Source organism: Parus major, chromosome 15 (assembly GCF_001522545.3).
Source record: "Parus major isolate Abel chromosome 15, Parus_major1.1, whole genome shotgun sequence".
NCBI classification, from domain to species: Eukaryota; Metazoa; Chordata; class Aves; order Passeriformes; family Paridae; genus Parus; species Parus major.
Window position 1 is genome coordinate 3,612,721 of NC_031784.1, and position 12,274 is coordinate 3,624,994.

General features: G+C 50.3%; 1 protein-coding gene across 1 annotated transcript; it reads right to left on the reverse strand.

Moving 5' to 3' along the window:
- Positions 1-123: 123 nt before the first annotated feature.
- TMEM116 (transmembrane protein 116) lies at positions 124-12,254 on the reverse strand. Its single transcript, XM_015644041.3, has 11 exons — positions 11,920-12,254; positions 11,409-11,455; positions 11,216-11,279; positions 7,461-7,592; positions 3,867-3,971; positions 3,365-3,414; positions 2,852-2,935; positions 2,633-2,771; positions 1,787-1,931; positions 1,630-1,703; positions 124-992 (listed from the first exon to the last, which is right to left on the reverse strand). Exons 1-11 carry the CDS (start codon positions 11,965-11,967, stop codon positions 792-794), a joined length of 1,089 nt encoding a protein of 362 aa, XP_015499527.1. The 5' UTR covers positions 11,968-12,254; the 3' UTR covers positions 124-791.
- Positions 12,255-12,274: the final 20 nt, after the last annotated feature.

A 12,274-nucleotide genomic window follows, 5' to 3' on the forward strand; every position in this document is an offset into this window, starting at 1 on the left:
ACAGTTATGTTGTGTAAGTTAATTACACAAAGCTGGAGTATTTCCTCTTCTTGCTATGAGAAAAATTTGGGTTGGACCCAAAAAGTGAAGCTGTTAGAAAATAAAGAGTGTAAAGGTAAAAAGTTGTTTTCAACACAGCTTAAGATCTGGTTTATTTCCTATAAAACGGTGGGACCTCAGTAAATAATTCATGTGAACATGTGGAAATGCCAAGAGCGATTCAGACAAAGTCCTGCTCACCTGGTTCATGGGAGATGCTCCACAGGGTCAAAGCAGCTGATTTTTGGGAGTAGTGTGGCTGAGCAGGAGTTGGCAGGAAGAAGGGAAGGGAAATGTGCAGAAATTCCAGGCAGGTTTTGTCCTTCTTTGCAATTCTTCACTCCCTGCAACTGGTTCTTAGGGTGGTGCAAATTCTCATGGGTAGAGTGAATTAAAAGGCAGAGATTGAAAAACACTCATTTTGCTTTACTGTTAATTTGTAAAGGCAATGAATTGGAGAAATAAAGCAAAGTAAAACATCTTCTGCCCAATCTTCAAGGAGCTGGACCAAGTCTCTGAGCCGTTACACGGGGTTTGCTGCATTTCTAGGGATATTTCCAGGAAGAGAAAGTCTGAACTAAAAATTTACCACGTTGAAAGAATCCATCAAATAAATAACTCTGTCCAGTGAATGCCTGGCTCTGCCAGCCCCGCCGGGGCTCGGGCTGCGCTGCCCGAGGGACAGTTCCATCTCGGCTGTGGGTAACGAGGAGCTGGGAGGACTCTGCCTCTCCCCTTCAGGCAGGGCTGCATCAGAGCAGGGTGGAGGAGCAGCCCTCGCTGTCGGGCGGGCCGGCGCGGGCCGTGCTGGAGTAGAACTTTTTCTGGGAGCGCAGGAGCGGGGTCTGCGTGTCCACATCCCGGCGGGAGCCGCGCTTCAGGGCCAGGAACACGTGCTGGGTCCAGCCGTACACCAGGCAGTTCAGGAGCCCCTGGGAAGCTGCGGTGAGAGCCTGGGAGAGAGCACAGAGCGATCAGGGATCCCAGCACTGCTCCCGGGTTCCTGGAAAACATCCCCCTCCCAGCAGGATCTTAGTTTCCGTGTGAACAGCTGTGCTGTTGTTTTAATAAGTGTTTGGTGAATATCTAATTAAATATAAATGCTATACAAATATAGAATATATGTTAAATATATTTATATCTTAAATATAATAACTATATAATTTAACAAAGTGTCTAACTTCTGCCCCAGGCACAGGAAGGGGCTGGACAAGTGTTATTAAGGAATCTCATTTGGAGTCTTAGGGACATAGGGAAAACTTAGAGACATGGGGGAAAGAAAGAGTTTCTGGGGATCCTTTCTAGTCCTATTTGCTACAATTTCCATGACCACAGAATCACTGACTTTGAGGTCACCAAGTCCAAACATCCACTGTGTTCATCACTAAACTGGATTTTGAGTACTGAGACCTTTTCAAGCCTGTGAAAAACATGAAGCACCAAACCAAGATCCTTGCCAAGCAAAAACCACAAATCAGACTTGGGCTCACGCAGCAGAGATCCTTGTCCAGCTGCTTCCAGCAAGGATACAGGGCAGGAGACTCAAGGTGAGAAGGCAGGGCCCAGGAGGCTGCAGGGGCAGACATTTACCTGCAGGATCAGCAGAGCCATGTAGATTTTGCTGGTTGTTGAGGCAGTCAGTTTCAGCATTCCAAGGAGGACAGCTGTGGAAAGGGATGGATGAGAGGGTGAACCCCCACCTCTCTGGGGTTCCACAGGGGGATGCTGTGGGAGGAACTCTGCTCACCTGGGGTCCAGCAGCAGAGGAAGGCGACGGGGTAAAAAACCACCCGTTGTTCCACCATCTTAATCATGGCCCACTGCTGATCCCCCAGGAATCCTGTGGAGTTCACAAACCTTTTGTACAGACCTCGGGCCTGACTCAGGATAACCTGGAAAAGAAAAGGCAAATGTTACTGTACGGGCTGTGATCTGCTGAGTTCATCCAGGATGGATCCCAGTCTATCCAACCTTTTCACACTGCACTGAAATCCTGTGGGAGGTGTTGCTTTGTTTGTGGCCTTTTCTAAACTGAAGACTCTGAATCTATTTTGGAATCATTAAATTGTTTAGGCTGGAAAAGATCTCTAAGATCCTGGAGTCCAACCTCTTGCTAACCCGTGCAGGAGGTGATCTCTTCTGCCAAGCTCCAAGCCTTTGAAATTCTGCTAAATATTTCTGGGATGGGTTGGCTAAACACAATCCAGATGGATTTTTCTGGTGGCACAGTGATATTTTCCCTCCACTACCAGCCCTTCCAGAAGGGAAGCAGCACCTCACAGTTATTCCCCTTCCCTATTCACCAAGAGTACGGAGTGAGCAGATAAGGGAAAACGGATTGAAAATTGAGAGCAGGGTTAGATGGGATATTGGAAATCCTTCCCAGAGAAGCTGTGGTTGTCCCATCCTTGGAAGTGCCCAAGGCCACGTTGGACAGGGCTTGGAGCAATCTGTGATAGTGGAAGGAGTCCCTGCCCATGGCAGGGAGTGGCACTGGATGAGTTTAAGATGCCTTCCCACCCAAACCATTCCATGGCTCCAAGTTTGCCTGGCCTCTGGTGCCATCCAAGGGCTACACAAGGACCAGCCTTACCAGGATGGCCATGAAGCTGATGAGGAAGGAGATGAGGAAGACGCTGATGCCGTAGAAATGCATCGCGCGGCAAACGGAGCCGCTCAGGCTCTGGGGCTCACTGGGGGGCTCGGCCACCTCCGTGTGCATCAGGAGACACCTGTGGGACACAGGGAAGAGCCTGAGCTCCAGCTCAACCCCCCAGCTCAGCCCCAGTGCCAGAGGAGGGAGGAAGCTCACCCGTGCTTCTGGCTGAAGTTCTGGTAGCAATTACTGCTGTTGCCCAGGCAAAACACCGGCACCATGAGGAGGAAAGGGATCAGGCTGGGAGGAGAAAGGACAGCAAAGTCATGGCTTATTGCACTGCTCCACTTGGGCACTGCTTGGACTTTCTCCCATCACTACAGAGGACTTTAAAGTTGTTTTTATTGGCACTGCTCTGGAGAAGTATTTTATCAGCTTTACCAGCATCGGGGCTTTAATTTGTGAGGGCTAATCATTGGTAAAGGGAAACCTTCTGGAAAACCACATCCAGTTAATAAAGTTATCATTAACTTGGTTGAAAAAAACCCTCTTACTCTGCATTCATGAGGTCACTCTGCTGTTAATGATGAGCTTTTCAGTAAAACTTGCCTCAAAACAAGTAGGAAGCCGAGATCAGAACAGAGCAGTTTACCAAATCCACATCCTCCTGCCAGGGAGAATTAACTCTTAGCAAATCCACACCCTCTGCTAAGGAGAATGAAATCTTACCTTGACAAGATCGTTGCTATTCGGCCAACACAACTTGCATAATCTACAACCTGCAAAATCCAAAAAAATCTCAAATTATTTCTGTACAGCCCCTGGTTCACAGGAAGCAGCTTCCAGGGAGCATTTCAGCAGCTGAGGGGGATCTGCCCAGCCTGCTGCTCCTGAACTTCCAGATGGAATACCTGGGATACAAAGTCTGCTGTGCAGAGCAAATGTCTGTGCAAACTGTGTAGGGCAGTGGGGCTGATGGGTTTCTTGGGAAGAGCTGCATAAGGAATGTGCCATCTTGCAGGAATATCTGAGTATTCCCCAGCCTGGTCATGGCTGTGGTGGTGCCTCCCTGTTTAGGTGTGGGGAAGGAATTAACTGCAAGGAGAGATTTTGGTCACAGGGTGTGTGGAATATTTGCTCAGCCTGCAATGAAGGGAGGGTTTTCCTGACTGTTGTGTCCTTGTCCCTGGGTTCCCAGCCTTTACACCAATCCCACATCAGTCCCACTCACCTGGGGGGACACCCTGAAGAGGTTCTGGTTGTATTTCACCTTGAGGTCCATGTACAGGTGCCAGGTGTAGTTGACAGTGTAGAAAAAAGAGGCCACGTAGAATATCTGAGAAATAAAACCAGTATTTCACTCCTGGAATAACAATTACTATAGCATGTTTAGTTCCTCACAAATCCCGTGGAACAGAGGCAGGATGCTGAACACCTGCCAAAGGTGAGGATCAGAGCACAGGGGCACATCCAGCTGGGAAGAGCCAGGTTGGAGAGAGATTCCCACTTCAAACCACAAAAACAGCTTCACTTTGGCCTCAGACAGGAGAGCTAGTGACAGCAGGACTGTCTTAGAAATAAAAATCTTTGTAATCTGGCTCATTTTTTTGGCTCACAGCCTGGCAATGAGGGTTTCAGAGGCACTTGGACTCTCAGTGCTACATCCATTAGGAAGCATAGCACAGATGTGACATTTAGATATGCTTCTTGCATAATGAGCTCACTACCCAGAGAATTCACGGAAACAGAAAACAATTGGATATTCCAAGAGGAATGTGAGGGCAGATATTCTCTGCTCTCAGCCTGAGTTAACATCCCAAAAACCCTTTTCTTCCCCTGTGACAAAAAGGTGAAAAGATAGAGCACACTGAGTGTATCCTTTGATTCCAGCTTGACATTAGTCCAAGTCTCTAAAACTTCCTATAAACCTCCTCAAAACTTGATCAAATTTGTTTCCAAATTCATGCTTGCTCCAGGCTGCCCAACCAGAGCGTGTACATGCATGTGCTGTGTTTGTCACAGGAAACACAAACTTCAGTGGCAAAGGCAAAGAGGAAGGGCTGGACAAGGGAATTTATTTTTTTTTCCTCTGTGGCTTTGCTATCCTTTGCCAAAAAGAGAAGGAGCACAGGTTTGCCAGCCTGGTATCATCCATGGCTGGGGAAAGTGGTCACTGAACAAACCTGGCCTCCTTCACTGAGGTTGTGAATGCTCTTGGCTGGCTCAAGAGGCTGAGTCCAAGGGCTGCCACAGGAACATTGCAGTGACTTTCCAGCTCATTAAATGAGTTTTAATGAGGGGTTGTTGCCCTTTCCCAACTACTTGCAGAGAAGGCCAGAACAGCCCACAAGGATCATTCTCTTGCACTTCAGGACTCCTGGGAGAGGCTCATGAAATGTCAGCACTGCCTCCTGGAACAGAGACCCAAATACCACTTGTGAAGGTTCCAGCAGGAAGGGAAGGGAATTCTGCTCTCCCAAGCCCCAGCTCTGGGGCTGAGGACAGTCCTGCAGCACTTCCCATGAGGAAATAAAGCAGAGACACAAGAATCCCTCATTATCCCCCTTGTGTGGCTCCCATTGTGCTGCCCAGCATGAGCAGAGCCTGCCAGGACATTATTAGGCCACTGGAACTGAACTGGAAGAACGTGGGGGAGTTGTGCAATTATAACCACAATATCTATTCTGGACTTTATTATTGCAGTGCAGGAGGAGGAGAGAATGTGGGACAGCAAAGGGAGCAGTATTTACATTCATATCAATCAAAGCTCTGGGGCTGAAAGAGGGAAAATCCAGGAAACAAAGCAATCTCCTCCGTTATGATACAGTTTGGAAGCTGGGCAGCTCCATCCACTGCAACATCAGCCTGTGGTGACAAATAATGGCAAACAGCCTGAATAAAGCAAAATATTGCCCTGCTCCTAAGGCAGTGCCTTCAGAAATCACAGGAACTCCAGTGTGAGCCTCTCCAAGGGCTGCTGGGCTGTCCCTGTCTGTCCTCACCTCGGCACATCCAATGCCTTCTGGGTTTTGGTGTGCAGAGAAGCCCCAGATGTTTGTGAGACACCCAGAAGCACAGTGAGACATTTATTTACTCATTCCTTCAGCTTCCAGATCCCTCCTGCCCTGCAGAATCTGCTGGTTCTACCTGTTACCAGCTCCTTTTTACGCACAAGGTGTTCCCACTTGTCAAGGGCACTGCAGGGTGTTGGGTGAGGAGGTCCTGCACTGTCACATGCCCTGGGGGAAAGGTTGCTATGGCAAGGGCTCAGTTTGTTTTAATTTCTCCCAGAGCAAACAGCAGCGACAGCTCTTGCCAGGCACAATCCGGCTCTGCCACCCAGGCAGTCCCTGTGCTGCGGGGACTGGTGGTGGCACACAGGAGGAGGAGCCAGGGGACACTGTCTGAGGTCAGTCTGAACAAGCCACCACAAGCCCTGTCCTGGAAGGATTGGCCCAAGGCCAGCTCTGCCCACCCAGCATGAATACAAGGCTCCCACCTTGTCCCATCTTGTGCTGGTGTTCCTGAGAAGCACAGCCACAGGCTGGAAAAGTGAGGGCAGAAAAGAGCCAGAAGTGCAAGGGAGCTGAGAAATTATGGGCATATTTTCCATAGCCAACCTCTTTCTCCTCTGGCAGTGCAAATTGCCTTCTCCAGGCCATAAAAAGATCATAGCAGCTTAAAGAACTGTCCCCCAGGCAAGGGAAACAGCTCAGAACAGCCTCAGTCCTTTGTTCCTTCCAGCTCTGAAAGCCTCCCCCAAGCTCTCCTCATTTTCCCACTTACCATCACCTTGAAAACATCTTTGATGTCATTCTGCATCATTCCCAAGTGGCCAAGTTACCCAAACCTCACTGTTTCTCTCAACATGAACATATTGTGGAGCCAGTTGAGCTGGAGAGACCAGAGATGAGCCTGGAGTGGAACAGCTGCTCTCACCATCCTCAGTAACACATCTGTACCCCTAAAAACAGCTGCTAAAACACCCCTGGGCTGCAGGAGCCCATCTCCAGACACATGGAGATCCTTTCCAGCTTTGGATGCTGCTGTTCCACGAGGACATTCAGTTCCCAGTTGTGGGTACCACCACACTCTCAGGGAGCTGCCTGAGCCCACACATCAAGGCTTCCAAAAGCCCCTTGCTCTTCCCAGCCATGCCCCTTAAAAGGAAATAATTAATTCCAGTTATCATCATTTATGAGCCTTCTCCTTGGCCCAAGCTCAGCTGGACCCTGCAGAGAATTTTAAGAGCTGAGATTTCCAAATGCTGGCGTTGAAATGGGAACTGGGTGAGGCAAGAGCAAACTGGCAGGGAAACAGGGCTCACCCACCCTACTCCAACTGGTCCCCAGCACAGGGAATCAGCTGGAAAGCAGCTGAATCAATGGGACACAGGCTGAGCTTGTGCTGATGGAGGATCCTTAGGAAGAGCAAGAATTCAGATGTTCATGTGAGTAATTTAAATCTGAGCTCAAGCAGGACACAGAATGTGTCTGTTCCTGCCCAGGCTGGAGGAAGCACAAAGAGGAATAGAAAAGCTGCCATGTGAGAGCACAGAGATCCATGGGCATGGATCCAACAGGAAAGAGATTGAGTCCCACTGCTCGTTTCTCACAAGCAACCACAAAATCCCACCTTTTCATTTCCTGTCACACACTGGAGGATCCTAAACCCCAGCGTCATTATCTCCCTTTTCCACACAAAGCCAAGAATTCTGCTAAAGCCTGTCTAGAAACAGCCCCCACAGCCATACTCTGATCACCAGCGAGGTTAATTATGACAAATTACAAAGTTAATTATGAAATGTGGTGCCAAGGCCACTCACCTGTCCCGTGGCCTGCAGGTTGTAGCAGATGAGGTCTTGCTGGGAGGTGGGTGAGCTGTAGAGCAGGGCCCCAGCCAGCCAGCACATGCCCAGGAACAGATCTGAGAGGCTCAGGTAGAAAAGTGGACGCACCTGGAAAAGGGAAAAGGCTCAGCAGGTGTGAGTGGAATCACAGCCCTCCCACACCCCACCCCCACTGCAGTTCTACCCCGTTATCAGACATAAAGATATTTAATACAGCCTTCCAAAGGGTTTTCTGCAGGTGAGGAAAGCTTTCCAGTAGATAAGTGTCTCACTGCAAAGTTATTTTGAAAGCCTTAATTGAGAGGAAGTGGGGCATAAGTGGCACTTTGTGGAGGGATGATTTTACCCTCAGGGAAGCACAGTGACAATGTTTCTGAGACCAGTCAGTTCATCTGCAGCAAACCCTGACAGCTTCAATAAAAAGTCTCCTCTACCTTGACAGCGAAGTGAGCTCAAAGAAAAGTTACCAGATGAAAACATTTCAGCTTTTACTCCTGAATATCATCCTTGTCTTCAGTCCCTTAAAATTACTACACCAATTACAGTAAAAAGATGAACTGTGCTCAGACATCAATGCCAGGTTATTTGGTGTTATATGAAAACTGTCAGCCCCCAGTTCTTCTGGTGAGTCAGCTCTCCTTGCAGGGAAATTCCACACGGATTTGTGCTCTCAGGAGCTGTTCAAATGCACATTCCCTACTCCAACCACCACTTCTGCCACAGGATCCAAGAGCAGCATCAAAACTTACAGAAAACATCCCAAATATCCATCATGTTACAATTTTGCAAAATAGGACAGGTTGGCAGGGAGGAGAGACGTCATGTTTTAAATAAACTCATATAGAAATCAAACTTCTGGTAAACACAAACCCTTCCTCAGGTCTGGAATGACTTGAAACAAACATTTTTCTGTGTGTTCCATGTCATTTCAGCTGATGTAAGATTGGGTTTATTTTACAAGCCAGATTAATTTCCACTGAGAGCTGTTAGTCTCTGCTGCATCTTGCTGGAAATGAATCATGTCTCCTTTAACAGCAGTTTCCAGCCCATTTCCAGTTTGCACACACTAGCCAGGACTGTAAACACTGCAGGAAAACATTTGTGGAAAATTCTGGCCAACATTTTCCTTGTTAGTGGGAGAGCAGAGACTCTGGAAAAGCAGCCTAATTACCTACATTCTTAATTGAAGCCTTTAGTACCGCATTTTCAGCATCCAAGAAAGAAAATTGTGGTGCTTGTTTTTCTTCCCCTACAGAAAATTACAATGCTAAACACAGCACGGAAATGCTTCAGGAGGCTTTGATTTTGTGTTTCTTTTCATGGAGTTGAGCTTTTTGAGAGAAATTATGCTATCTGGAATTAATTATTTCCTTTTTGAGATTTGCCTCAATATTGTCCTAAAGTAAATGTATGTCACCCATCACATTGTGTTATACCTGTTCCCATGTTCAATGAGAGAGAGCTGACTAAGAATTAAGGTAGATCTGACTGAGCCAGATTTGTCCTTAGGGCATGAAGGAGCACAAGGCACAAAGATCTGGAGTTAATTTTAATTTGATTCCATCTACAAATGCCTTATTTTAACCAGGCTTTTCCTTGCTGGTGCAGAAATGAAGCCCTGGCACAACAGGCTGGGGGCACTGTCCAGTTTGTGATCAAGGCAGGTTAAACCAAACAGCTCTAAAATAAGCAAAGAGGCCACTTCTGCAATCAAACAGGTGACCTCTTTCTCCAGCACAAGTGCCCTTGGAGCAAGGTGCTGCTGGTGGGTCCAGGAGCTGTTCTGGCAGAGACCTGAATTATGAAGTAGGTGACACACAGGCAAGTGTGGCTCTGGTTTGCAAAAGGGGAAAGAAAATAACCACTGGTATTTATAAAATAGAGGAAGGGACTGCAAAGATGTAATGATTTACATCCTGGCAGCTCCAGCTGCAGCACACACGGGGATCTGGCTCTGTGGCCATGGCCCAGGCACATGCTGAGCTGAAGGTTCTTCCTCAAACCTGTTAAGCTGGGGGCTCTTCCTTGCTTGCCATCATCTCTTCTGAATGATTTACCTCAGGCTGGAGGGTTTTACTGACCCAGCAGAGACAGAAAACAAGCTTCAAGAATAAAGTATTTGATTTCTGAGGTCAGGGGGCAGGAAGGGAAGTGTTTAAGATCCTTCTTCTCCCAGCCTCCAGAGATGTTTATTTTTAAATGTTTTGCTGTGGGTCCTCATGACTCAGGGAATAAGCTGTTTGTGGCAAGCTTTGATATGGATCTCTTCCAGCCCCTTTGTTTACAAACTTCCACTTCAGACCCGAGACATGAGGACAAGACGATGGGGAAGTTAATGGAGATTTTGTCACTTTTGAAACCCAGCACCAAACCTTCCCTGACAGCAGAAGAGCCTGGAAGGCTGATGGAAACCAGTCCCTCCAGCTGGCATCCAGCCCTCCTATACAGATTTGCAGAAATAATCTGAGCAGAAACATCTGGACCCTCTGGAGCAGGAAGAGCCCACAGTTGACCTGGAGCCGTGTGTGGCTCACAAGCACTTCCCAAGCCACAGCCCATCACATGACGGAGAGCAGAAGGGCTCCTGAGTAAGCCAGCCACTGAAGCCAACGGGATGAGGCTGCTGAGTCACACCAGGACACTGCCAACGCCAGCTCCACATCATTCCAGAGGGGAGGACCCCAGGAAGGAATCCCATCTGGAGCTTTCCAGGTGCAGATGTGGTAGGAGGAGGATTTGATGTGCACCTTGAGCAGCACAAGCTCAAGCAGGTTTTCCATCCCAGCATTAAAGTGAAGTCCCAGCCTTCGTTTTTCCCTGGGAATGCATGGAGATCTCCACAGTTTATTCTGGATGTGCTTGGCAGAGCTTTTCCAGGAGGTTGGCCGGGAGCAAGGTCCTGCCTGTTGTAAGTGGGACAGATTTGCCCTGCAAACATGGACTCATGTTCTCCTTCCCACCGTGTCACCCAACAATGTGTCAGTTGCCTGCATTCCTTGCTTCTCCAGGGTTAGATCCATGAATTCCCTGGAAGTTCCATTCTCTGGACTGCAGATCAAACCCACCAAAGGACATGAAGACAAAGGAAGGACAAATACAGCTGTTGCCAGCTTCACTGACTTTCTGTGTGGTCCACAGGCCAGGCTGAGCCCGCAAAGCCTGGACAGCAAATCCCAGCTTCACAGGGATCAGCTTGGTTCACTGTCCCCAGGAAGTCTTGGACACACAGAGGGACTGTGTGTGGACATCCAAACCTGGCAGGATGGGATGGAGGGCTGTGGAGTCAGTTTTAGTAGCACACCTTCCCAGAGAAACTCCTCAGAGACAGTCAGAGACCAACACCTGTAAAAGCATTTTTGCAGGGGCAGCTCCAATTTGCACTTCAGCAACTTTGTGCACAACTCCTCAGGCCTCCAGGAGTTTGGCCCCACTGAGGAGGGCGCGCTAAGAAATCCCTGCTCCCAGGAACAACTGGAGGACTTTCCTGGAGCAGAAGAAAGCACGGGACTAAGGAACCTGCTTCTCCCTGCAGAAGCACACGTTCAAGGTCAGTCCTTTCACCTCCTACCAAGACAAAGAGCCCAATTCTTAGCAAGCTCTTTGCCTCCCAGCTACTAAACGAGGTTTAACCACATGATCCTGAGACCTGCAGCTGCTCCTAAGACAGGGTCTGTCCTACAGGTGTGACCCACGCCACGGCTTAGGGAGGGAGAAGGAAGCTCAGGCCTTACCTCAGGGGACCGCACTACGTTTTGGAAGACGGCATAGGCAATAATTGAGCTGGAACCTACAACGCTGAGAAAAGAAAGCACAGGTTGGAACAGGAGCGCGTCTGCCTCGCTGGGAGACGCGAGTTCTCTTTTTTTTTGCTTTTCTGGGTAAAATCTTCTTCGCGACAGTAACTCCATGGGCAGCATGTCGTACCTGAGCATGGCCATGGTGAACTGGATCCACTGGAGCGCAGAGTAGACCTGGGGAGAAGGACGGGAGGGAGCTCAGGTGACACGGCCCCAGGCGCGGGGTCCCGGGAGGAGCAGGCAGCGCGGACCGGGGACAGGGAGCCCGGAAAGGAACAAGGACCGGGAATCGGGATAGGAGTGGGCAGCGCGGACTAGGAAGGTGGACTGGCGGGACCAGGAGAGGAGAGGGCAGCAGGGACCGGGGAGAGGGACCAGGGACCGCGGGGTCCCGGAGAGGAGAGGGCAGCACGGACCGGGGACTAGGAACAGCGAGGTCCCGAAGAGGAATGAGCAGCGCGGAACGGCGGCAGGACCGGGAGAGGATCGTGGAGCTCTGCCGGTGCCGCCGGGCACGGAGCGGGGCGCAGGGCTGGGGAAGGACCGTGAGGGGATGGAGAAGAGACGCGCACAGCGAGGTTCCGGGGAGGGGGCAGCCGCTGTTCCTAGGGGTCCTGGTGCCAGCGGGGCTCGCTCACCTCCTGCCAGCCCCCATCCAGCCGGTCCGCCTCCGCCGGCACGGCCATGGGTATCGCCGCAGCTGCCGCACCGCTCCGGGGCTGCGGGCACCGCCCGCGCTCCGCCCCGGGGCCGCACCGCGCCCGGCTCCCGCCGGCGGGGCTGGCTGCGGGGAGCGCCCGGACGCAGAGAGGGGCTGAGGGGGAAGGAGCCCTGGGCAAACAGGGGGATTGGCGTCCCGGGGACCGGTGTTCCGCGCATCCCTCCGGGGGCAGAACCGGCCGAGCCCCGATGGGCGGCCTCGCCTCGGTCGCCACCGCCCCGGGCTCCCCTCACGGAGCCGCCCTGAGGAGACCCCGCGGAGCCTCGGCCCCG

What these genes read in the sequence shown, in the direction of transcription:
- TMEM116 (XM_015644041.3), bottom strand. Translation starts at nt 11,967, where the DNA reads ATGGCCGTGCCGGCGGAGGCGGACCGGCTGGATGGGGGCTGGCAGGAG. An exon ending in TCAGCTTCATGGCCATCCTG is followed by an intron (nt 1,932 to 2,632) that starts GTAAGGCTGGTC and finishes TTTCTTTTCCAG; the next exon opens with GTTATCCTGAGTCAGGCCCG. An exon ending in CCTCTGCTGCTGGACCCCAG is followed by an intron (nt 1,704 to 1,786) that starts GTGAGCAGAGTT and finishes CCCTTTCCACAG; the next exon opens with CTGTCCTCCTTGGAATGCTG.